The 27842-nt window shown below is 37.7% G+C and overlaps 3 protein-coding genes across 3 annotated transcripts in view; 1 reads left to right on the top strand and 2 right to left on the bottom strand.

Moving 5' to 3' along the window:
• The first annotated feature begins 1471 nt into the window (after positions 1-1471).
• LOC140141811 (uncharacterized) lies at positions 1472-2119 on the top strand. Its single transcript, XM_072163677.1, has one exon. The coding sequence runs from the start codon at positions 1472-1474 to the stop codon at positions 2117-2119; it is 648 nt and encodes a 215-aa protein (XP_072019778.1).
• An 8831-nt stretch (positions 2120-10950) lies between these two features.
• Positions 10951-18537, bottom strand: LOC140146489 (cytochrome P450 2U1-like). The gene is made up of 3 exons (XM_072168354.1): positions 17988-18537; positions 16702-17658; positions 10951-11169 (listed from the first exon to the last, which is right to left on the bottom strand). The coding sequence occupies exons 1-3, from the start codon at positions 18382-18384 to the stop codon at positions 10988-10990; spliced, it is 1536 nt and encodes a 511-aa protein (XP_072024455.1). The 5' UTR covers positions 18385-18537; the 3' UTR covers positions 10951-10987.
• Positions 18538-25605: 7068 nt separating this feature from the next.
• LOC140146488 (7-dehydrocholesterol reductase-like) overlaps positions 25606-27842 on the bottom strand; it is a 31941-nt gene continuing 29704 nt past the window's right edge. The window contains exons 6-7 of the mRNA XM_072168353.1: positions 26637-26768; positions 25606-26117 (exon numbers count right to left, since the gene is read on the bottom strand). Coding sequence (XP_072024454.1) covers positions 25653-26117; positions 26637-26768 — 597 coding nt within the window. The 3' untranslated portion in view covers positions 25606-25652. The remainder of the gene's footprint in view (positions 26118-26636; positions 26769-27842) is intronic.

Genomic DNA, 27842 nt, shown 5'->3' with positions numbered 1-27842 from the left:
GAGTGCAAAGAACGAAGGACAAGTCACTCGAGACAAAGTAACAGACATGGTGAAAACGACAGGAAGACAGGACAAGTGAGACAGACGACGTACGTATGATGGCATAGACAAACGAAGTATAAATCAAGACTAATACACATTTAAAAGTATAGAATAATAATTATTACAATAAACTTTAGTACTACAAGAGTTTACTGATAATAAATGAATCTTATAAAGTGACTTAAACTGCTTGATTGATGTTGAATTACGAATAGAATCAATGTTGTTCCATAATATGGGACCCTGTCTTCTGATTGTATTTTGTGCAAGATCTGTAACAAAATTGGTAGGGCGATACAAATCAGGAGACCTGATCCCATAATCATGGATAGCATTAACTAAGACAAAATACTCAGAAAAATTTTGTGGAAGTAAATGATTATGATACTTGTACATAAAGACGGCTTTTTGAAACGTATGAATATCATAAACAAGGGTGGTGTATGTGCAAGGAAATGGGAGTCAGTACATAAACGCATAATTCTCTTTTGTTTGATATGGATGGAATTCAAATTACAATTGTTACGGTCAGCCCAAATTAAATTACAATATTGAATGTGAGGCAAAACTAAAGGTATTGATGAGATTCATCAGGATCGTTCAAAGTCAAATTAAATAAATGAGTTCTGGTACAGATCCAATAAAAATGAAAGTACTCACTAGATATACTGTAGAGATTCATCAGGTTTGTTATTGTTCAAATAATTACAGATTGTTTTTACAAAACCAATAGATTGTGGTGAATAGATGGTAATAACTCACCAGCTGACGTTTCATCCGCCTTGTTCAGTCGGATTTCTTCAGAGTTGATTCAACAATGTCTGTCACTTAGATGTGACAGACATTGTTGAATTACTCAAGTTCATTCTCACAACTACCTATTTCTTATTCCGAGGTGATGTGTATCGGCAAAAATTCGGGGCTGCTATGGGTTCTCCAGTAAGTCCACTGACGGCAAATCTGTTCATGGAATGGCTTGAAGAGAAAGCAATTGCATCGGCCCCCCTTACTTGCAAGCCACGCCTATGGAAAAGGTATGTTGATGACGTTTTAGAGATAATCAACAAAGATGGTGTTGAAGACTTGACAAACCATCTCAATCAGATCGACCCAAAAAAAAGTATCAAATTCACCTATGACCAAGAAGAACAGGGTCAGATCCCCTTTCTTGATACACTAATTGTGCGTAAGGAGGATGGTTCAGTCAAGTTATTAGTGTACAGGAAAAAAATCACATACGGACCAATATCTCAATTTCACTTCACATCACCCTCTCCACCAAAAGTTGGGGGTGGTTCGCACTCTACTGGACAGAAAGGATAAAATAGTAACAGAAGAGAAAGACAGAGAACAGGAAGAAAATTAAATTAAGACAGCTCTGAACAATTGTGGCTATCCGGATTGGACAATCGAAAAGGTCAAAGATCAGATGGAAAAGAAACCAACCAACAAGAAACCAACTAAGAAACACAACAACACCGACACTCCAAAGAAAAGAAACCTTGCAGTCATACCATACGTGCAGGGTTTGTCAGAAAGAATTCAAAGAATCTACAAGAAATACGACATTACCACGGCCATGAAACCACATACAACTCTGAGACGTCTATTGGTACACCCAAAAGATAAAAGGGAAGTTGTGGATACAGCCAATTGTGTGTACGAAATTCCTTGTAGTGGCTGTAAGTCAACCTATATAGGGGAAACAGGTAGACAATTTGGTATTAGACTGTCTGAACATAAAAAGGACGTGGACAGAGCTTGTTCTAGAAAATACACCAGATCAGAACGCAAAGTTTCTGAGAGCGAACAAAATAAGTCAGCTGTTGCTGACCATGCAGCAAGAAGCAATCATTTAATTAACTGGGAGGAGTCGAGAGTTATTGATAAGGCGGAGGTACGTATCAAGCGATGGATAAAGGAATCCATATGGATCAGGAGGAGAGGAATGAGCAACACCATGAACCGAGACGAGGGCACATACAACCTGAGCAATCTCTACAACCCTCTGCTACAAAGCGACTCAAGAACTGGCAACACCCGGTCGTACAGTAGCAGAGCTTCATCACAACTCTGAAGAAATCCGACTGAACAAGACGGATGAAACGTCAGCTGGTGAGTTATTACCATCTATTCACCACAATCTATTGGTTTTGTAAAAACAATCTGTAATTATTTATACTCACTAGATATATTTCAGTTCCTATCAGGAACTTTGTTCACTCTGTAATGACTGTGGTGTTTCTAGATGTCGGCAGTCTCACTGAGGAGGCAGATAAAGAAGAGGAGGAAAAAAAGATCAATGAAGGGCTGACGCAGTGTGGTTACCCGAGTTGGGCCATCGACAAGGTAAAGGAGCAGAAACAACAACCAAAAACCAGCAAAAATAGGGAGACAAAAGACACCCTATGTCGAGGGTCTCTCTGAGAGGATGTCGAGAGTCTTCAAAAAACATGGTTTCTCGACAGCCATGAAGCCCTACTGTACCCTTCGCAATATACTCGTGCACCCCAAAGACAAACGTGACCCCTCCAAACAGCTGAATCAATTTATTAAATACCTTGCAAGAGCTGTCCTAAGACCTACATTGGAGATACAGGCCGTCTATTCAAAACTAGACTATCTGAACACAAAACTGAAGCCGAAAAAATAAGTTCCAAAAATTTTACCAGATCACAAAGAAAGTCATCCACATCCCAAATTCATAAATCGGCAATAACTGAGCACGTCGCAGCCAGCAACCATGTTATCAACTGGGACGAGGCAGCAATCATAGATCAAGAGGCAGACAAACCCACGCGTTGGCTAAAAGAAGCCATATGGATCAGGAGCAGGGGCAAAAACACTATGAACAAGGACGAGAGGGCATACAAATTGGACAGAATCTATGACCAGATCATCTCAAAACGGCAACCTACAAATGTGGCAACACCATCACAGCCACCAAGGACTGCCGACATCTACAAACACCACAGTCATTACAGAGTGAACAAGGTTCCTGATAGGAACTGAAATATATCTAGTGAGTACTTTCATTTTTATTGCATTTGTACCAGAACTCATTTATTTAATAGATGACTAAAGTTGTATACAAGGAAAACAACATGTTGACACTTAAAGTAGGTTTGAGACGATAAAGAATTCCAGAATACTTGGACACGAGATTAGCGACAGAAGTTGTATGTGGCTTCCAAGTTAAGCACTCATCTAAGATAACACCGAGAAATTTTGTCTGTGAAACTCTCGAAATGGTGCAGTTATCTTTGAGGATGCTGATGTCTTGGTATTTACGATTACTAAATCTATTTTTTTTTAAATCATAAAATTTTCACCAAATTGATTTTTATTGATTAAATTATATCGGGAAATAAAACTATACAGCCTTTTGTGAATTAAACGTTCTAATATTTTTGAGAAAACAGGTAAAACTGAAATAGGCCGATAATTGCTCATAATGTCGTTATCCCCATTTTTAATAAAAGTAATCTCAAACTGTGTTCGGATTGGAAATAAGCGTGTCATTAACTTTAAAAGAAGATGAAATATTCAGCTTTTTATTCAAAATATTCAAAGTTTTTTTTAAATTAAATTTGGATTCTTCAAGTTTTTCGGCGAAATATTGACGCTTTGAAAGCCTAATCAAAGTAGTAAGCTTGTTACGGAAAATGATCAGTAATGTCTGCAATGATGACACCAGAATTAATTTTATGAGTAAGGACATTGGTAAAAATATTGTCGATTAGTGAGGCGGATGTAGGAGTGATTCTTGTAGGCCTATCAATTATAGGAAACATGCCATGACTATGGAAAATAGAAAGAAAATCGTTAATATTTTGGTTATCTTCATGAAGTAATAAATCAAAGTTGAAATCACCTGAAATATAACATTGGTTGTTTTCGGAGTTAATTTGAGCAAGACAACAGGCAAGGTCTGTAATAAACATATCAGTATTGGTGCGGTTACGGCAAGCCATTGGGGTCATAACGAGCAGGTAGCTACGCGCAGCTTATTTAAAACTACGTGCAGCTATTTGACCAATCAAAATCGTCAATTAAATTACGTGGTTGGGTCGTTAGCTGCGCGTAGTATAGTGCTAGCTATCCTCTTTCACAATTATTATCTTGTAATTAATTTACGGAATTAGATAACGAGCAGGTAAGGAGGTCAAATCACAGCATGTGCCAAAAAAGGGAAGGGCTAAAATGATACATACAAAAAACATATTCATTATCATGAGTGTTCCCAAGTTTACACAGTCTTTAATGGCATACTTTATACCCGGGCTGTATAAAGCAGTGCAGGGGATCTGAAGGTCAAACAACAACATGCAAATCACTGATTAAAGACATTGCAGGGAAAGCAAAGGTCACATGCCTGATCCCCCGGCCTGATCCACGTCGTGAAGAACTTGTGTTGGTAAACAAGGAAGGTTGCTGATAAGCACCGCGCCGGCACCGCGCTGTATAATGAAGACTCATTATAAATATTATAATTTAATCATATTGGACAATAATAATAATTTGATCAATAAACTTGACGTTAAACTTAATAAAAAGCCACCATAAAGACATTTTTACATTACATTTAAACGCGAGATTCTAATGAACTAGAAAGGGGGTATGTATGATACCATTACGTGCAGCTTGCTTGCAATCACGTGATTGTAAACACCGAATCTGATTGGTTAATAAGCTGTACGTAACGAGAAAGAAGCTGCGCGTAGCAGGCTCCACGTAATGAGCCGCTTAGCTTGCCATATGCGGTGGGCACGGTAAATATTGCCGACAATAATATTTTTCTTTCTTCCCAACAATTTCAATAAAAATAGATTCAGAATGATCAGTTTTATCAGTTGGATGATTGATAAGCTTGAGATCATTCCTGATATGATACGAAACTGAATTGGAAATATAAATAGCAACACCGCCACTTCTTCTACCCCGGCGAGGAGCATTAAGTAAAACATAATTATCAATATCAATTAAATTTGAATCATCATCTTTAAACCAAGTTTCAGACAAAGCAATAATAGTAAAAAGAATGGTTTAATCCAGAAAGAAATTCATTAATACAATCGTAGTTATTATTGAAACTATGTGGATTGAGATGAAGAATTGAGAAATCATCATTGCAAGAAGCGGTGATATTGTCACGGTCAAAAACATAAGAGCACGATTTGGAAATATCATAGTTAATTAAATTGTCAGATTCATTAAATGCATTGTAAAGAATATCGTTGTAAGCAAAAGGATTAAGTTTGAGACCCAGCAGTTTATTGAAATCAATGGTGTTGTCATAACAAGATAAAGCAAATTTGAATTCATCATCATCAACATAATGATTAAATGGGAATAATTCGCCTGTACATTTGAAACAAATAAACCAGGCATCATTAGCATTACAATCAGTAAACACACAACGATTATGATACCACGAGTTGCATGAATTGCATAAAATACGAGATTGATGTCTTAAAATAAGTTTACAACAAGTATTACAAGTATTTGCCATAAGATGCCAACATACAACATAAACATAAAAATAGAAGTTATATAAAAAATATATACGTGGATAGGGCTACTTATGAAACCAAAGGAAACGGTGGTTAGGCCGAAATGCTTCAAAACACCATGATAAAAAAAAGTTAAACATGGATGGGAAAAAAACATATAGGAATGGGACCATAAAAATAGACCAAGACTGAGAAGAATGACTGGGTCCATGAAAGCAGACAAGATTGGCAGGAATGAGTGCACCCCGGGGCCCAAACCCTCAGACCCAGATTGGAGGGAATGCGCAGACCCCGGGGTCCACAATCAAAGGCCAAAATTGGAATGAATGAGTGGATCCCGGGCATTGGATGCATGAAAAATAAAACATGCCTACGTGCACGGAGAAAAATGCCGCCAAAAACCCAAACCCAGGGCCATGCCACGCGCATCTTGAAGCAGCATCCTTCTCAGTGTTAAGTCCGTAGAAAAAAATAAAACAAACTTACTATGCAGGATCGGGACATGCAATGCTATAAGCAACGGAACATACAAAAACAGATTGATTAAACCTTAAGCATAAAATATCATTGGGTATAATCAGATATTAATGGATATCAAGATACAATTGGCTGATACAGTGAATGGTTAGGCAGTTCAAAATGCAAAAGTTCAAGTGATGAGCTCAAGAAGAGCTAAAATGAACCAACCTTAATACTGGTTACTCAAAAGTCATATAATTTAGGGATGCAGTTCATTATTGCATAGACAATATACTCTAAGTTACATTCATCACTAAATTAGGAATGCTGCATTAAACAGGGGGGAGATACAAGTTGGATCATAGAGTATATTGTCTATGTAAAGTCTGATGTCGGTGCCCACGGTCTTGATGAACGTCTTCTTGCCGGCTGCCATAGCTTGCCGTTTGATTGGTAGAAGCTGCTGTTGCATCTCCTGCGGGAGGTGAGGTGAAATGCCATATTTGACAGGAGCATCCTTCAGATCAGGAGCCATGCGTAAGACCGAATCTCTATCTTTTATGAACACGAATTACTATGATGGGTTTTGGTTTTGAACCGTTGGGTTGACGGGTGGGAAGGCGATGCACATTGACAAAAGGCAGCGTGTATGCTCTGGGATGTTTAAGGATGTTCTTTTAAGTTGCGAACAACCGGCTCGCAGTCCTCGTCAGGTGTTTCTTGCCGGATACCATAAAAGAGAAGGTTGGCCTTTTTACTATATAGTTCTGACGAAAGGCGTTGAGCTTTCAGAGCTTGTATTTCCTTCATCAATTCAGCACGTAACGCCGGCACCGTTTCTTCTTTCACAGCACGGATTTCTGCGTCTTTGAATTCTACACTTAGCTTCAGGTCCGTGACTTCCTGTTTTAGGTCTGATAAATCATTCTTTAATGTTTCAATTTGTGACGAAATACCCGCAAAGTTGTTCTTATTTTCCTTTCTCATGTCATTGAGAATTATTTTGAGTTCCTCCATCGCGATAAGTTCATAAATTGCCGAAGAGCGAACCGTGCAAAAAGAATTTAGTGATGTGTAGTACCGTAATGTCAAAGAAGCACAGTTCAAAATCCGCCGAAGAGCACGATACAGTACACAACACAATGGAGAATGAACACGGAGAATAACACGGCTTTGAATGTAGCGGGCGAATGCAAGCACACAGTGGAAAGCAAAGCAGAGCGATGGTATGAAGAAATAAGAAACAAATCAGTTTATATTAGAAAATATATAATACCTGCACTCATAGAAATGACTTGTTCGCCTTGTTGGCGCAATTCAAAAAGAGTAGTGTAAAAGTTGCCAAAACAAAATTCATTTTAGTTATCCGAACTTAAAAAATGCTGAAAAAGCTCAAAAGTTCCGTCAACTAATCAACTTTGTTGGCATTACTTAAAAAGTTGATGTAAGTCGTTGCGTCAACTTTTTAAGTAATGCCAACTTCTGAATTCAAGTTCAGGGAACTTAGAAAAATAAACACGGTTTAAAGAATCAATTAGTTGAGTTATTGTAACTCAACTTGTAAGTTGATGTAACTCGTTCATATTAAGTTACTGGTACTTATTGTTTTGAGTTATTCCAATTTGGTACTTTGTTACTTAATACACGTAATTGGATCATTTTCTGCACAATTAGCAGTATTCAAATATTTATTTTTGTAATCAGTGCAAAATTTTGTATACTATAGCACACCTCTAGAAAATTATGCTAACCTAGTTTCATTATCTGAGTTGTTACAACTCAATAAGGTAAGTGCAAATGAGTGCGACCAACATAATGATATCGAGTCAGCGTTACTCAAAATTGTACGCATTGGCATTACTCGGAAAGTTGTAGACTACCCCGTAGTCCACTTGCCCATTCTGCATATACTCTGGGTATTGTATTTGAGCTTAAAACTCTGATTTAATTAATGTGTGCACAATTGATAGATTTTCACATCTGATCTTTTTAGTCACCCTACACCCTCTGTTTGTTAGCTCCCCAAGTGGACTACTGACATTGGATTGCGGTCAGAGATGTTTAACACGGCTGTCTATGAGCTTCTATGGATGAGATTGTCGGAAATCTGGCCTACTAAAATTGGCCATGATGTAATGCATCTTTAAATGGATCTGGCTTGTGATTGGTCGCCCAGATCTCGTTATGGTTTAAATCCTCCGGGTACCTATCATTACCATTAATAACTACATGGTACACAAGTCTGCCGCCATTGTGTTGTGTAATTGCATGAACGCGTCACTAAGTGCATGAGCGCGTATTGTATTTGCTTGCGGTTAAATTTGATTGATAAACAAGTGTGATTGACAGTGTGAGTGTCAGGGACTTTGCCCACTCAAAATCCCGTTTAAAATTGGAAGTCCATAGTCTATTTTTAACCTGGAATTTCGCGATTAATAAACTTGCAGATTTTTCAGTGAAGTGCCAATACAATTATGACATTATGATAATTTATGTTGCATTCAATAATATAAGCCTACGTACACTTTACTTTTACTGTCACTAATATAATTATATAAACTTTTTCATAACAATTTTATACTAGTATATATTTTGATGTAATAAATATCAGTATAATTTCGACTTCAACTGAATGCTTTCATCATGATTAACATTAACAACATGCTTTTATTTATCAAAAATAGACTATGGCATAGTCTAGGAAAGTTGACGCAACGACTTACATTAACTTACTGAGTAATGCCAACGAGTCAACGTTTTCTATCGTGGCTCACTGTCCGCCATATTGTAACTGGATGGTACCATTTTTCTTGTGAGCACGCCCTAGATTCTTAATACAAAAAATTCTACATGATAGAACCCCAAAGGAAATTTCATAAAATAAAAGATTAGATTACCATAAAAACGAAATTTGTACATAGATTTTAACCTTCTTTTTAGTCTTCATTTTCGCTTAATTAAAAAAAAATAGCGTATAAAAATATTCTGCATTCTAAACCAGATCAATTGGAGATCACGAATCGTTATAATATGATGTACATTCTTTTATACAAAGGATGCTTCAATTTTAATACAAAAATTGTGCAAGAAATTAGTATTTAATATAATTTTATTTTAAAAACATTTTAGAAACAATTTCATTTTGGCATATACTGGTGTGCTCTCTGTGTAAAATAATTGGAAGAAAGGAAACGCATCAACCGATTAACGGCCACTGACCAACTTTTGGTCTAGATTATAATCTATATAAATAAAAGGAAGTCGCTAAATCTTGTGCGCGAATAGACTCAGAGATGATTTCACTTTCAGCTCTGATTTATTCGTACATTGATCGGGTACATATTGCCATTAAACCATCTGAGGTTCATTTTTGCAAAAAATGATGGTAACTAAGAGAATAACATAAAAAACTGTCGTGTTGCTATGCAAAATCGCATGCAGTGGCATTGTGGGTAATAAGGACAGTGTGAACCGCGTAATAATATTTCCATTAAAAAACCATACGCAGAGCAACATTGCCCTGTTTTCTGCCAACTGCGAGGTGGCCAAGAAATGATTCAGCTATCTAGATGCACAACATCGCGTACTTTAAGAATGATCTTACGAGCTTTTTGCCCCTACGCAGAGCTACGCACCCCATTTTCCGCCACTGCACCGAAGTTGGCAGCCAAGAGATTAAGGCTACGTCGCGTGAATTTTATTATTTATTCTAGGCCTATAATGAATCGTCGTTTAGTTTTACAGCCACATTCATACGGGAGATTGAGGAATATACGGGGAACGCATTGCACTTTATTTGGTTGAAAACGGTCAAGACCAAGAATTGGCCTCAAAATCAGTGAAAATATGCTTAAAACCGGGGTTTTTCCTGGACTCAGTGGTAGCGCGTACCGTAACTAACTGGCAGCAGGGGGTTGGCGTTAGTACGTCGGCGTACTGAGCAATGTGACGCGCACGTACGGGGTGCATAATATGCACAGACCAACTTTCCGTGCCAGAGAAATAGAAAAGAAAAGAAAGGAAGACAAAACTGAAATGGTAGGCCTATGGATGGGTCGGGTTGTGGATTATATGCATGGTACTGGATTCGGTTAAGAGATTACCCGCCAAGATGATAAAAATCGTGAGGATACGAGAGGAACTAAATAATGAGAACAGAATTAAATAGATAAAATTCAAACGGGAAATCACAAGCTAAGCAGGAAATATGAAAAATGGGAACAAAATGTAGAAAAAAAGCCAAAACTAAAAGGAGAAATGTAAGAAATGGTAGATTTATAAAATAATGCATGGGAACGGGGCTCAATAAATGAATAACATGGAAACGGAAATCACGAGCTAAGCAGCATGGGAACAAAATAGACCTATGCAAAAGAAACTGAAGAGAAAGAAAGGAGCTAAATGAATAGAAAAAAAAAGAAGACAAAAAAGGTAGGCCTACGGGTAGGCCTATTATACAGGTTATGATTACAGTAACTAAATGAAACGGGAGCAAACTAAAGAGGGAAAGATAGAAACTAATCAGGAAAATTAAGGGAAAAAAGAAGTTAAAATTAGAAACTAATCACGAAAAATAAATAACAACTGAAGGAAACAGAAATCACAAGCTAAGCAGCTGATAAAAATGAAGCTATAAAGGAAAACGTATAAGAAAGGATAGATTTAGAAAATAATGGGAATGGGGTTAGGCCTAGATAGATAAATAACATGGAAACGGAAAATCACAAGCTAAATAGCATTTTGTTTTAATGGAAACAAACTAGGCCCGTGCAGAATAAACTGAAAAGAAAATGGAAATGCAAGAAGGACAGGTTTAGAAAAATAAAATTTACCTTTCACTGATTCTACCTTTTCAGTAATTCCTCCTGTTTTAGTGATCGCTCCCATTTACTCATCTAGCGGGGACCCGCGCGAAGCGCGGGTATCCCGCTAGTATTTATAATGTTATTCCCTGAAACTAGTCTAGTCTCAGATTATTCCCTTTTATCTGCAATCATCTCAAACGGCCGAGGACTATAGGTTGATCCCACTACTCCTTTAAAATCAAGTTTAGTCATCTTGTCCACTTTCTTGATTGTAAACTGATGCAGCAGATGGGAGAAAAAGAGGAACAGTTCCATTTTGGCCAGATTTTCACCCAGGCATACACGACGACCTGGAAATGGACAGAAAGGATATCGAGAATGGTTAAAATCGCTTTTAAACTTGTATAGATGAGTTGAACTATGACGTCACGTGTTTAAAGTTTAACGCCCTCTGTTGTTTTACACAGGGCAGACCACATAAATATCTTTTCAAAATCCTATTTACAATAGTTTTGTTATTATTGCAGATTCATACGTAGTGGTAATAAAATGAAAGTAAATTAAATTAAACTTCAACACTACTTGTTTATTTTCGCTTACCGGGAGCGCTTTCGAGGAACTTTCTCGTCACTGAGCAAGTACTGACAGCATGTTTGTAAGAAATGTACTTGTTATAACCTAATATAATCTTGCAGGCCCTCTTCTGGATATGTTCAATCATCAAGGATTGCTTGACAGTAAGAGAAGAATGCCAGATGACATCGGCATATTCCAGGAGAGGGCGAACATAACAGGAATAAATGGTGATCAATTCAGTGGAGTTGAAACCAAAACGTTTTAACTTACTATTAAGAATAAACAATCTTTTGTTGGCATTTTTGCAAATATGATTAACTTGAGTATCCCATTTGAGATCCGCCTGGAATGCTGGATGTAAATACCAAGAACTTTGGCATGATGAACATACTTCAGAGAAGTGTTACCAATATTAAGATCAGAACGTGGAGGTGGATTTATCATGTAACAGACTAACAGACGTGGATATCTTGACATTTATCAGGATTACTGTATTATATGGGTAATGGATCCAATTACTTCACTGAAACTTCAGTGATTCAAGACAAGTGGTTCATTATATGTTAAGAAATGAGGTACATTCTAGCGGTACCTCTTTTCTTATCATAAATAACATACCGCTTGCCTTGAGTCACTGAAATTCCAGTATAACTGGATTCCTTGCCCCTATAATGTACATAACTTTTGTTACCAGTGTGTTATTATTTTGTTGAGAAAAATGCAAAAATACCGTAGAATTCCGTCTAGAAGCATATATACCTCTAAACGAGGGCTTTTGTTAACGAAAGATATGAAAGGCCAATACCCTTCTCAAAAACATTGCAATAGATTGGTCTTACAAATATACATGTTTGTACAGCCGCCTTTATCAGTAATATAGTTGTTCAAACTCCAAATAACGTTTTTGTTGAGAGTATCTGCCTCTTGTCTCTTGTGTCAAAAAAACTCGTTTAGAGGCATATATATGCTTGTAGACGGAATTTTACAGTAGTCACAAATTTATCAAGGGTGTAGTACCACCTTAAAGCAATTTATACAAAATTTATTTTTGTGTCAGTTCCTGGAGAACTGACACCTTCTAATACAGGTTTGACGATCACGTGACAATTCGAATCATATCGAAAGATCACATGATCTGTATAAAAAATATCAATATCGATATCAATATTATTTGCAGCAACGAAACGGACCACAGCTTATGTACTACTAGACTGTCTATTTGAATCATAGTATCAGGAGGGTCACAAACCAATTCGGCCACGTATTCGTCAATTCAGTCCCAAACCAATTCGCCCACATGCCAATTCGAACCCTGTATAATTGATGTACAAAAAAAAGTTGGCCAGATATAACTTTTTCGTGATTTTCTCCATTTAACCGTTGTTTTTACACCAAATCTGTACATATATTTAGATGCCTTGATGTCTTGCATTCGGTCACAAACCAATTCGTTGTACTTTGTGCACTTAACCCTCTATCTTTTTTAAAACCAAATATCCAAAAGAGTCGTGCGATATGTCGAACTTTTCCTCTGGTCATAAGGAACAAAAAAGTCAGCGGTCGCGTATCTGTACGATCATTGGTTAATGAGATATAGTCGAGTCACTTTTTTTTAAATAAATTTTGTGCACTTAACCCTCTTTCTTTTTAACCAAATATCCTAGAGAGTCGTGCGATATGTCAAACTTTTCCTCTGGTCATAAGGAACAAAAATGTCAGTGGTCGCATATCTGTAGGATCATTGGTTAATGAGATAAAGTCACTTTTTTTTTAAATTTTGTGCCCTTAACCCTTTATCTTTTTAACCAAATATCCTAGAGAGTCGTGCCATATGTCAAGCTTTTCCTCTGGTCATAAGGAACAAAAAAGTCTGTGGTCGCACATCTGTGGATCTAATGAGATATAGTCACTTTTTTGTACTTTGTGCACTTATCCCTTTTTTTTTACTTCTGGATATCGTTTGGAGTCAAATGATTTTTCATTTTAAAGCTTATGATATATATTTTCTAAACACGAAATAAAATAAAATTGACCGCGAGCCGACTTTACAGCCGTTTCGTGGTGGACGGTCACATATATTCATTAACATAATCGTTTATCCCTTTGGTCAACATCGAATTGGTTTGTGGCTGACTTAGCTTGGGACCAAATGGCATATGGCCAAGTCAACTGTGGCCGAATTGGTATGGGTCCGAATCGACCTGCTTCCATGCTGAATAGCAGAAAATGGCGAACGTACTTTTACAAGGCAAAAAGCAACTTTTCTAGGTATTATTGACATGGTGCCTTCGCGAAAGAAAGTTTCCTACTATAAAGACCGAACTTTTGAGATGGTTCGTATGTTTGAAGGTGCAAAGTTAACAATATAAAGGCGCCCGGTATATACCGCCGAGTTCAGTAAGTCATCATCACGACATTCGCACTACCACTACGTACTCTATATTATTTACCCAATGTAAATATCCAATAACAAAATTCGCCATCTTCGTCCTGTGAAAATTTTTGAAGAATAACAAGTAGGCTTATAATTAAACTAGATTTCGCGGTTCTCGGGTCGGGCGCTTCTCGTGATAGGCCTATTTCTAATTATCCAAACCCGTTACCCATATACCTGCCTGACTTTTTAAACTACTATGAAATGCGTCTTTCGGTTACTAAAGTAATGAAATCAAGCGGTTCAATGAAAAACGGTTCATAGGCCTTCCGGAAATAGTCATGTTCTGCTGAAATAGGCCTACATGCACGTGTTTGGTGTGTGCACGTGTTCGCGGTATTGAAATATTTGTTGAAAATAAGGTCTATAATTATTGGTCCGATGAGATGCACCTGTTAGTCACACTGTAATGCTTTTCCGATGCGCGCACTGTACTCCGCGCACACTCCCGTTGATACTCCGCGATAGCGCACCGCGCGCACGCGATAGTGCACCGCGTGAACGCGAAACTCGCGGACGCGAACGCGATAGCGCGCGGACAGAGGACGGACGGACACGCCGTAATTAGTATTAAGATGTTGGCCTACGTGTAATGATAAATAAACTACCACTAAATGTTCCTGTCAGTGCTGCAGTGCAAAACTTCTCATGCAATTAAATTGGAACTGACACCAATTTTTTTCACCCAGGCTTCAGCCTGGTGATATTACATTCAGTTTAGACCTTGTCCTTTGAACCCAAATTGGCTACTTTGAAACGAAGTAGCCAAATGCATTTGCTTCGTCCTCATTAAAATTATTTTACAGGATAATGCAGAGTATCTAACGGATCTGCAGGCTACTAAAAAACTAACCTCACTCCCCATGACAAAATTCATAAAACTATATTCAGTAGTGCTTGACTTTACCCAGGGAATGGATGGAATATTAACCTCATTCAAGTCCCCATGACAATTATTCGTACAGCTGTTCTGTAGCCTATGAAGTTATTTTTTGACATATAGGGATGATGTTGCAATATGAAAGTTGACCGGTGAATGGCCATGGCCACTAATTCATGAACTTGGCTAGCTGGCTGGCTGGTCTGAGAGCTTCTGAGGTCACACTTCTTAAACATCTATGATTTGAATTGCATTGTTGTTCTCATCACAGACTGAATTAGAAGGAACCATTAAACTACTACTATTAAAGTCTGCTATTATAATCGGACACTAAATTAATTGTAAAAAATCCTCCTGCTCCCATCATGCAAGTTATTCCACTTAGACTGTTTGATATAGGCCTACTTTTATCAAAATAATTAAGCATTGATTAAGCATTTGCCAGTGAAACATTCTCACTCACAAAAATCACAGATACTCAACATGAGAATCTGTGCAATGTTTGACAGAGAAGGTCACTAAATCTGGCCGTCTCAAGTTCATAATTAGTTTTGATTGATCTTCATGTACCAAATCATTTACTTTAAATTGATATCCTAGCTGTGACCTCTGAGCCAAATGTTCTATAGCATAGTAACACCACATGCATTCATATACATTTATATACAAACATATTGGCATAATGGGGATTGATGTTCTCTGACTGCAGTAGGCTAGTAGTAGCATACAGGTAGTTCATATACTTATTCAGCAATCATAGCTCAGTTGTGTAGTACTAGTTCTTTGATTGAATCACCACCTTCTTGACTGATCAGAAGACCTGTGTTTTATATAGGCTTACTGCATACACTGCCTACCTCTTTGCAGCTATGTGGAGCCAAGGGGACCGTGGGGCAGTCCGGGGGGGGTTGTGCAGTCATGTGACCTCCGTACGGCCTGGGTATTCCCTTTAAAGGGATTTTTATTTCAGGAATATCTTGTTTACACTTTCACTGGGATCACTGAAGGTTGTTCATACTTTACTGCTACTATCGATTGACGCCTTCACTTCCGACTACTTCTAGAGGCATGACATAGTGGTTTTGATAATCCTCTAGACCGTGAAGTTTGTGCTTTTGAACCGGATTTCACAAACTCTCTACTACTGACAATTGCATTATTTGCTTCTGGAGGGAATTCTGTAGGGGAATCCCCTATTGCGCAAATGAAATGATGCGGAAAAGTTGGCTTTTTGACTACTGGCTCTATTTTGGAAATAATATAAAAAGTGATTAGTTAAGCATCAAGCGGCAAGTTCGGGTAAAAGCTAGCAACCAAATTATTTTGGTTAATTCGGGTACATGCTGAATTCAAAAATTTTGTCTGCCAAGCTATATTGGAACCCCATGACCCTAAAAAATACCACAAAAACCCCTACGTGCTCATATATGGGGCAAAAATTAATGCTCCTAATTATTTAAAAAAATCATGTCCAATTATTCGTCTGGGTCTAAGGATTACAATATCATAAATTCAGGAAAGGAATAGTTTTTACTATCTGCGATGTCAAGAAGATAGATGATAAATAAATTCAAAGTCCATTGAATCCTATGGAATCCTACATATTTTTTTTTACTCTTTACTGTGTAACATGCTAACTAGACATCGCAGATAGTGCAAACTGTTCTTTTTCTGAAAGCTCTTAGCTAGGAGAACAATTTGCCTCAACTTTGAGCAACTTTGACTTTTGATAAACAAGATCACGGTATCAGGATATTGCGTGGCGACAACATATTCGAGTTCAGTACACCCAAATTAACAAAAATAAGCTGGTTGCCAACTTTTACGCAAATTTGACGCTAGGATCGCGATATAAAATAGATCCAGTCTACAGTCTGAAAGGTCAAAACAAACAAATGTTTTAATGGTTTAGGTCGATCAAATATGATGATTTGCAATATTATACAATTTTATCATCTTGACATAAGCCTAAAGGTTTTTTTAGAGACTTACCAAGACTAAATGGGATCACTTCTTCTTCTCTGAAAATCCCACCATCTTCACTGATGAATCGATTTGGATCGAATCTCCAGGGATCAGGCCAGACATCTGGATCATGATCGATAGCCCAAACATTCGGTACCACTATAGTGCCAGCAGGGATTTCAAAATCTCCTATAGAAGTCTTCTGAGAAGAGAGATGAGGGAAACCAAGTGGCCCTATGGATTGTATGCGTTGAACTTCTAGTATTGTAGCATGGGTATATACTAGATCTGGTTTGTCTGACATTCGTGGCATACGATTTCTACCAACCACTGCATCAAGTTCTTGGTGGACGCGCGTCTGAACTTCAGGATACTCCATCATATGAAGCATTAACCATCCCATCGTAGAGGCTGAACTCTCTGTCCCTGCTCCAAATATTTCTCGAATAGTACATATCAAGTTGTCCTCATTAACTTCCGATTCTGTTCCATTTTCTTTACTTTTCTCGATCTCGCTCAGGTATACGTCAAGGTAACTGTCCAAATTGTCGGGATCAAAGTTTTCCTTGTGCTCGGTAATGAACTTATTGAGCTCTTCGCGTTGCTCGGTAGTTATAGCGACTAGCTCTTGAGTAATGTCGCCTTGAAAGTATTTGACAAGCGGAACATATAATGCAACCACGCCTGTTCCTATTATTTCAATTTGGCGTTTGGAAATGTGCAAAAGTCGTTCAAATTTCGGCTCATCGTAATCAAACCGCTTGCCGAAAATAACCGAACATAGAACATTAGACGTAGCTTTGGGGAAAAGAATATCCGGATTAAATGCCTTGCCGCCATATTTGAAACACTCGCTAACTAGCACACCGGCTTCCATGAGGACTTGGTCTTCAAAACGCCGTTTCCCAAGACCAAATCTGCTGAAGGCGCGTAAGGTAAACCTTCGCTGTTCTATCCAAGGAGAACCTGAAGACAGGTTGATACCTAAAGGAAAATATATCAAGACAGATGGATAGTATGGCAATTACACATATTTATAAATTACAACTTAAATAAAGTCATTTCAGAAGAGAAGTAATTAATAGTATAGTAGGGTAGACAATGGCTACAGAAAATGTTAAAATATCTAGTTATATGCATATAAAAGGTATAAAGAGATTTGGTGACCCAGCACAAGAAGACCATGTGAGGTCAGATGTTAGTATAATATATATAGAGAGAGGGGGGAGAGGGGACGTGAGAGAGGGAGAGACAGGGAGAGGTATTGTACAAAGCCTTTTATAAATCGAAAATTGATAGAGATGAATACTTACCCTCTCCCTTTCCCCCTAACTTTTCCACTATGTTGGAGTAAGGCCGATCAGAAATAAATCTGTTCTGAAACGCATCGCGGATAGAGCTGTAGGAATTTAAGAACACGAGCAACTTGGAGCCAACATACATTGAATACACTTTCCCGTAAGATTCCGTGAGATGTGTCAGAAGAAGATGAGGTTCTGATAATGGCAGACCTGTGCGATAAGAAGCTAGGAACAAATAAGGAATGCACCCAACACCTGGTAGACCCCAAGGCCCTGGCGGCAGATTCATAAGACTAGACATTTTAACATTCCACCAGTCATAAAACTCGTAAACGCACAAACAAATCAGAAAAGATATGAGAAAGACACGAAGATCTAGTAACTGCTGAATTGCATCTGAAAAATGCATGATCCCTGATGATGATGAATGGAGGTAATATTATAAGTCTTCAAAACATCAAAAGGTGGTAGGTACGTAAAGGGCAGAGGTGCTTCTTCAAGTAATGATATCGCTCCAATGATAGACAACAGGTTGTAGCTGCATGCAATATTAAATTCCGTACACTTCCGTAAAATGAAAATGGAATAATGGCAATTCTAATGGCGCAAGCAATCAACAATAAATGTTAGTGTAAAAGTATATTCAATGTCAAAGTTCAGGAAACCGAGCAGAAAGTGTGCCTTTTAAATTAAACGCTCTAAACGGCTTAGAACAGCACGGAAACACGTAAATATGAAATTTTTCCCGCACGTTGCGCTCGCAACATGTATCTAAACCATTTAAGGTTTGCAAATGGGACCCAATAAATTTGGCATGTGTACAAAGGAGGGGGGGGGCAAAGATTTTGGGCAGGCCGAGGAGGGGGGCGATTTTTGGCAGGTCGAAGTGACAAGCGATTTTTGGCGAGCCGTTTGGAAATTTTACCCTCCCCGGGCTCATATTTATTGCACAGCCCCTAATATAATAATGTAATCATCCACTTTTTCATATCATATAGGGCCTGTTAATTTTCCCCAGGCTGTTTTGAGATAAAGACACTTAGACATAGGTTTCTTTTGAATAATACGAGCAATTCAAGTTTTGGCCTAAAATACTACATAATGCAATTCCTAAATAAATTTTTACCTATATTAACCACAATCCTTAGACACGGGTATCCCTGTTTTGGGGGGTAAATAAGAATAATTTATTGGGTTAAGGGATCTGGAATGAGCGTTTTGAGCGTTTCGACCGTGTTTTTTGTGTGACATGAGAGCACATCAGACATATCGAATTGCATTCTGAATATGAAGAATGTCTTTCTGATATCGAATAATTTTCATTTTTGAAATTCACGATATGTGACCCGGCAGCACAAAACGAGCCGTAAATTCCCTAAATTGTATTCTGAGTTATGGTGTAAAATGTGTACGAAGGTCGTATTCATCGGTCACTTAAACTGGCGCGACATCTGTCTTATTTTGATAGTCACAACACCAATCAATAATCCTATTATTGAAGTGGATAATAAGCTTCTACCTTAGATGGCTATAGAACTTTTAATAGCTCTGGTCTTTGTTTGCTTTTGCTAAATCCTTTTCAAGTGGTGGGTTACCAGGCATTGTATTTTGTATAGGTATGCATAACCAACAATTAACAATGAGAGAACCTTCTTAAACCTCGTTGACTTGGGGATGATTTGAAATGACCGCCAATTACGACTGTTTGATATTTATTGCCAGCAATGTGGAAAAAGAGACACACATAGAAACGAAAAAAGCTATAATTTGTGACCGTTCACGGCGAATGAGCCGTAAATTCCTCCCCCGGTCAAATTTGTTTTATTACGTGTTTAAAAAATAAACATCATAACCTTAAAAATGGTATATCATTTGACTTCGAACGATATCCAGAAGCGGGGTTATGGTTTGTTAAACTTTGCTCCTTCAACAAAATTATAGCTTTTTACGTTTCTACGTGTGTCTCTTTTTCCACATTGCTGTTAATAAATATCAAACAGTCATAATTGGCGGTCATTTCAAATCATCCCCAAGTCAATGAGGTTTAAGAAGGTTCTCTCATTGTTAATTGTTGGTTATGCATACCTATATAAAAATACAATGCTTGGTATCCCACCACTTGAACAGGATTTAGCCAAAGCAAACAAAGACCAGAGCTATTAAAAGTTCTATAGCCATCTAAGGTAGAAGCTTATTATCCACATCAACAATATGATTATTGATTAGTGTGTATATCAAAATAAGATAGATGTCGCGCCAGCTTAACTTTCCGATGAATACGACCTTCGTACACATTTTACACCGTAACTCAGAATACAATTTAGGGAATTTACGGCTCATTCGTGCTGCCGGGTCACATTCTGTTGAAGGAGCAAAGTTTAACTAACCATAACTCCGCTTCTGGATATCGTTTGAAGTCAAATGATATACCATTTTTAAGTTTATGATGTTTATTTTTTAAACACGAAATAAAACAAAATTGACCGGGGGAGGAATTTACGGCTCATTCGCCGTGGACGGTCACATATAATACAAATTTTATGACAAATTATTAAAATTTGATATTTTTCACATGATATATAACAGTCCTCGAAGTAATTTTATAAATCTAATGATATATTCTTAAAGTGTATGTAGCTGGGAGGAAAAGCAGACGATCAAATGAAAATTTTGACCTTTCATATTGAAGATATGGATTTTTCCCAAAAAGACCTAATTTTTTGGTGTTTTGGGGAAAAAATCTTCAATACAAAAGTCAAAAGTTTCAATTGATCGTCGGCTTTTCATCCCACCTACATACACTTTAAGTATAAATCCTCAGATTTTCATGCGTAGTACTATATTAAAATTATGGAGTCGTAGATATTAAGTAAAAACAGTACCAGTTTGTTGTATAAAACACACAATGGTTTATTAAACACACGACGTTTCGGACCAATGGTCCTTTATCAAGTGATGCCAAAAATGTGAAACAAAACAAAACAATATGTATCGCTTGCGTTAATAAGCAGACCAAATAAACGCGGATGCGCGTGCGCGAGCGGACACAAAAACTGGAGCACGTAAGCGAAAGACGCAAAAGTTAAATCAACACGCGGTGGATAAGTTTGCTGTGATAGATGCCGAGTTCAATAAAATAAAAAAATATATGCTGATAAAATCAATTATAAATTAAACATTTTAAATTTGGTTATTAAGTCCTTGGGGATGTAGTGTTCTCAGCTTAAAGATGAGACGGTGCTCAGCAGCAAGACGATCTTGGTTGGAGCCTCTAGATGCGATGACGCCGCCAACTTTGATGTCAGCAATAGTGCACATAGATGGATGGTTGAAATGTCGTGCTACTTGGGAAGCCGTCAAGATTGATTCTGATTAAGGTTGGTCTGAACCCTGGAATTATGGAAACTTTCGGGCCTCATAACATCTAAATTGTTGGTCTAAAGTATATAAAAGTAAACATACTTTGTTTTTTTTATAATTTATTCACCTGAAGATCGCTTTGGCGTGAAACACCGTGTTGTGAAATGTATTAATATATGTGTCTATATTTTTAAAATAGCTCTACCATTTATTGGTATCGAGCACTGTATAGCTGGCTGTGATACTTTTACTTCTTAAAAGTAAACATATTTAGAATGGCAAAGACTTGATAAGTTCATCTGTGAGGTCTGTGATCTAGTTTTTAAAAATTAATTTTAAAAAACATTTGGCCCAAGAAATTTTTTGTTAGGATGCACGAAATAGAAGTGGCCCAAAAACCGGGTTTTTTTTTTTTTTTTTGGGCCAAAAATTGCATTTTGGCCCAAATCTGACCTCACAGATGAACTTATCAAGTCTTTGCCATTCTAAATATGTATACCTTTATATACTTTAGACCAACAATTTAGAAGTTACGATGATGCCCGAAAGTTTCCATAATTCCAGGGTTCAGACCAACCTTAATCTTAGATGTTCTGTAAGACGACGGCATGTTTCACCAATGTAAAGTTTGTTGCATCTCGTGCACATGATAACGTAAACGACGTTGGTGGTGACACATGTGAAATGGCTTGTGATGTCAAACGTGCCACGGGGTCCCTCGATGTGTGTGTGATCTAACGATACATAGGGGCATGTGTTGCATCGTTTACGTTACAACTGAAAGTACTAGGTTCATCAGAAACTGGAGGCAGCGGATGAGAAGCACGCACCAGATGATCTGATATATATATTACAATCTTTCTTGAATGCTGTAACCGGGGGCTCTTCAAATACATCACGCGTGTCCTCACTTTCCTGCAGAATCTTGAATTGACGTCGTATGATATTATGACTGGGGACGGTGTGAGGATGGTAGGTAAGAACCAAGGGTACACGGTTGGAACTGGATTTGGGAGCCTCTGTTAGAACAGATTCCCTGTTAACTTCTTGGACCCGGTTAATTGCAGATTGAGTGACGTGTGACGGATATCATCGTTGATGGAAAAACCGCTCATTTCAGTCTGGACGTCGGCGAGATCTTCTTTGTCGCAAATAGAGTTTTTACAACTCTTTGGATGGCTTGATTCATAATGTATATAGATAGCTATGTGAGTCTGTACTCTTGTAGTGTATGGTAGAAGAAATGCTGTCCCCAATTATGCTAAGTTTGAGATCAAGGAAGCTTACAGTCTCATTAGAAATATCCCAGGTGAACTTCAGGTATTCACTATAGTTGTTGACGTAATTGATGAAAGATTCCAGATCATGTCTGCTTCCAACAAAGATTCCTAAGATGTCATCAATGTAGCGCTTAAAGAGTACAGGGTGGATGGAATTTTAGTCATTGAGTATGTTCTTCTCTATATATCCAACAGTTAAGCAAGCTACACTTGGGTCTATACGTGCTCCCATATCTATGCCCTTGAGTTGCTTGTAGTGCCCTCCGTTGAACTAGAATGTGTTAGTGGTGAGTTCACATAAACGGAGAAGAGTGGTAGTAGATGGTGATTGCTCAGATCTAGTGTCAAGATAATGTTCCAAAGCTTTCATGCATAGATTGTGTGGCAATACATACATACATAAAAGAATTTATATTGCGCCTTATCATAAAATACCAAAGCGCATTACAATAGACTTAAGCTACAATAGACTTACGCTACAAAAAACATGCAAATGGAATATAAACAAAAACAATATTATGCAACAGGAAATAAATGTGATTTGAGGAGTTCTTTGAACCGGTTTAGGGTGGGGCCTCACGGATATGCTGTGGAAGAGTATTCCATATCCGTGGGCCAGCAACATGGAAAGCCTGATCCCCTAGGCAGTGGTTTTTATATGGAATGTGAAGTTTGGTTGTATCAAAAGAAGAACGAAGCAAATGATGTCTGGTGTTAACAGATGAATAAAGGTGAACATAATCCTGCAAATAAGTTGGAGCTAACCCATGCACACACTGAAATATGATGGTGAATAGATATCTCTCTGCTAGAGAATTAAATTTGAAGTTGTTGAGAATGCGAAGTGTATGAGATGAGTCCTTGATGTAGGTAGGAAGATGAGTGACGAGCGGTGCTAAAATAGTATCTAGATACTTCGCAATGTACACAGTGGGGCATGTAAGAGAGGAGACAATGGGGCGTCCTGGTGAGTCTGTCTTGTGAATTTTTGGAAGCATGTAGAAATTTGCGGTTTGCGGACATGGGTTGATCAAATTCTGAGCATTGCTGGCAGCTTCTTTTGTTTGATGAGGTCCTTGACAGTGTCCGAGATCATTTTATGGTCGTCCAAAGTCCGGTCTCCTGTTAATTTAGCATAGGTGGTTGTGTCGGAGAGTTGCCGAGATGCTTCAGTGATGTATATTTCTTTGTCCCAAACAACAACAGCCCCGCCCTTGTCAGCCTGCTTGATTATGATATTGTCATTTGATTTAAGTTTCTTGAGGGCAATCAGTTCGCCTTTACTCAGATTATGTTTGATGGTAGCACTGGGTTTAATGTGTGGTTCAATCTCGTCACGGCATTAGTCAATAAATTTATCGACTGTCTTACTCTCACCTGTAGATGGAGTCCAACATGATCGTTTCTTTTGTAGCGAGTCGAACGCGTCAGAAGTGCCACCTTCTGAAGTTTCCGGGTCTTGGAAATGGTATTTTAGACGAACTCTAAATATAATTTAACTTATAATAAGAATAGTGTTTTAAGGTGAGTCGGATGGCAGAAGCCATATTTGACCAGTTTTAGCCATTTAACTAAAAATCTGCAGTGTACATATAATGAAATACAGAGATAAAAATAACGTCATCTGTCAATCAACTCGAGCACGGTTTGTTTACAAGTGTCGTCATGATGACTTGCTCGGAACGCGGCGGTATACCGGGCGCTTTATTGTTAATTTTGCACCTTCAAACTTACAAACTATCTCAAAAGTTAGGTCTTTATAGTAGGAAACTTTCTTTTGCGAAGGCACCATGTCAGCAATGCCTAGAAAAGTCGATTTTTGCCTTGTAAAAGTACGTAATTTTTCGCCATTTTCTGCTATTCCTTTTCTCCGATCGGCATCAGATAAATCGGCCTTCCTTTTACGCGCTATTAACCTGTGTAAACCAATCAAGGATCGTAAGTGACAGTGACATCAGACGCAATAAATTCTTTTTATCTCTGTCTTTCATTATAATCATGTAATAATATTAATACGTTTATATAATAATACTATTACTATATCATAGGGTCTAATGGAGAAATATGTGTTGCTGGCTTTATTTTATAAGAAGGTTCGTGTATAAACATCACAATCCCCTGTGTACATGAATTGTGTAACCCTTACCCTAAGACTACGCCTAATCCTAACACTAACCCTAATGAAGGCATAACCAAACATTTCAGTTTTGATTTATTTAAGGTTGGTCTGAACCCTGGAATTATGGAAACTTTCGGGCCTCATAACTTCTAAATTGTTGGTCTAAAGTATATAAAAGTATACATATTTAGAATGGCAAAGACTTGATAAGTTCATCTGTGAGGTCAAATTTGGGCCAAAATGCCATTTTGGCTAAAATCTAAAATAACGGTTTTTGGTCCACTTCTTTTTCATGCATCCTAACAAAAAAATTCTTGGGCCAAAATTTTTTTTTATTAATTTTTAAAATCTAGATCAAAATATGTAGGACACGTTTTTTCATTTTTTTAAATTTTGACCAATTTCACCAAAAATAATTATTTGAAATTTGGGCCAAAATCGGGATTTTTTTTTGAAAAATCAGCATTTTTAACCATTTTTGGTGCAAATTTCTCAAAGTTGGTCGAAATTCAAAAAATGAAAAAACGGGTCCTAAATATTTTGATCTAGTTTTTAAAAATTAATAAAAAAAAAATTTGGCCCAAGAATTTTTTTGTTACGATGCACGAAAAAGAAGTGGGCCAAAAACCGTTATTTTTGGGATTTTGGGCCAAAAATGTCATTTTGGCCCAAATATGACCTCACAGATGAACTTATCAAGTCTTTGCCATTCTAAATATGTATACTTTTATATACTTTAGACCAACAATTTAGAAGTTATGAGGCCCGAAAGTTTCCATAATTCCAGGGTTCAGGCTACATGATAATTTTTTCTACCGTTTAGAAGTTATGAGGCCCGAAAGTTTCCATAATTCCAGGGTTCAGGCTACATGATAATTTTTTCTACCGGGACACCACACGGCACATTCATCAAGAGAGTTAAAATACTCCCGGTATTAGTCTGTGTGGCACTTTGGACATATACTCATCCCAAACCCTGCCATACTTTGCTTTACAACGATGTTCGTCACGGATACATCTGTGTGTCATGAGGATAAAAACAAACAATATATAGAAATATGGCATGAAACCTTGAAGTCCACAGGCCAGACAGCATGCTGTAGATAACATCAGTTCCCCAGTATAATTCATATGGCGTGTCACTCCCCACCATCCTGATAGCAAGAGCTTAATCATACGCTTCTTGCTGTCACTTGTGTAGTAAGTGGCTTCCAAGTACTTTGGTTTAGCGCCCCAGATGAGTCCTTGGCCATCCGTACGGCGGAAGTAATCTTTCTGAGAATTCACAGCGCGGTAGATGAACAAGCCCACCAGTCCAAGTGTAAGAAGTGCGACTGCTATGGGCAGTGGAAGATCAACCGGCTTGTAAGCCAAGTAAAAGCCCTGAAGTAAGATTAAAATGTAGTAAATAGTTGACGTCGGGTACATTTAGGTACGATTGTAATCGCAGTCACTTATATAGGTGCGCATTCACCTTTTGGTGCCTACTTATGTACATTCCCCCTTTTGGTATCTCTTACTTCCATGGTGTAGCGCAAACAACCATTTCTATTGATAAAACACTTGCGTAAATATTGAATGGTCCCTTAAACATGTTACCTAGTATGTCAATCGGGCATTAGCAAAAAAAAAACCCAAAAATAAAAAGTTCCTTGCCGACACTAAAAATTAATTAAGTCAAATGGTGTGACCTGCTACTATTATGTAAATGTGATAAATGAAATTTGCAATTTTAATGCTAAATTTGACCAAAATGAGGACAATTGTGGCCTAAACCAAGCCAATCAATTTGGTCCCGGTTCGAGCCTGGGGGATGTCCCCACTCTGCCCCGGGTGGTACACCTCTGCATAACTTTGAAGTATCACCAGCTTCTGTGGACATACTAAATACTGGTTACTCACCTGTATTGTGTACATCCATGGTAACCATACACAATCTCCCCATCCAAACATCCAGCCAAAATGATCGTGTAGAATATCAATGGTACCCACGTACCAAGCTTCGTTCCAAAAAGTATCAAAAACATATATTCCCTGTAAGTTGAATAGAAGAAAATTACAATTGACAGGTAAACAGATAGAGATTTAGATAAAAAGATATAGATTTGAAGATATTCGTGTTTTATTAGAAGAATAACATCCAACCATATTTTAACGTAAAAAACCAACAGCTTCTTTTATCAGGCGGTGTAGCTTTCAAATCTTCTGCTCTTAAAGAATGCTACCTGTGCCAATGGTTTCAGCCAATAATATTTTGAACATTATGTTTACAGAATCGTCCTTGCTATTCCTATATATATATACCATTTTGTATACCTTGTGCACATTTTAAAGACCAATAGAACAACATAATCATGTTTAGGGAACAAATCGTTAGGTCGATGACGTCCTATAAACGACAGTCCTGTTTTTGCAAGGGGATGAGGCCAAAAGGCCGATTACATTTGTAAAAAAAACTACACACATTCGTGTGGCAACCATTTTAAACATATCTGGACATTTTGTGGATTCACACATCTGGACATTGTGTGGCCTTCAGTTTCCTCCTCTCTGCCATGTCTGCGTTTTAACAGATTTAACGGATCTAACACTTTCCATGCAATGATTAGCCCGATCTTAATTTTATCATGCAAAGAACATTTCCAAGGATATCGAATGAATGATCAACTCACAGTTTTGACCAATTCTTTTTCAGTGATGTTGCAATACTTTTGGCCAGTGTCTGTAGTTAACATATCGGTCAAAGTTGATCTTCCGGTTTGGAATTTCCAACTTGATTACACACTTTCATTTCATGGAGGAGGGTAATTTCCTAACAAAATCGTTTATAGGACGTCATCGAATTATTGCTTTGTTCCGTTTATATGTACTAGGGAAATTGAATCTGAAATTGAACGCCAATTCATCCAACCTCATCTGATACCGTGACTAGTCTGCAGAATGCTTAAAGGAGGATTTCGTGATCCTAGCATCCTCTTTTTATGACATTTTTCAGTAGATATCCACGAAAAAAGCTTATTTCCAAAATTTCAGTTGATTCCGATTTTGCGTTTGCGAGTTATGCATGATTATGTGTATTACACTGCTCCATAGACAATGTGTTGTAAT

This window comes from Amphiura filiformis, chromosome 2 (assembly GCF_039555335.1).
Source record: "Amphiura filiformis chromosome 2, Afil_fr2py, whole genome shotgun sequence".
Classification (NCBI taxonomy): domain Eukaryota; kingdom Metazoa; phylum Echinodermata; class Ophiuroidea; order Amphilepidida; family Amphiuridae; genus Amphiura; species Amphiura filiformis.
This window is presented reverse-complemented; position numbering and strand designations above follow the sequence as displayed.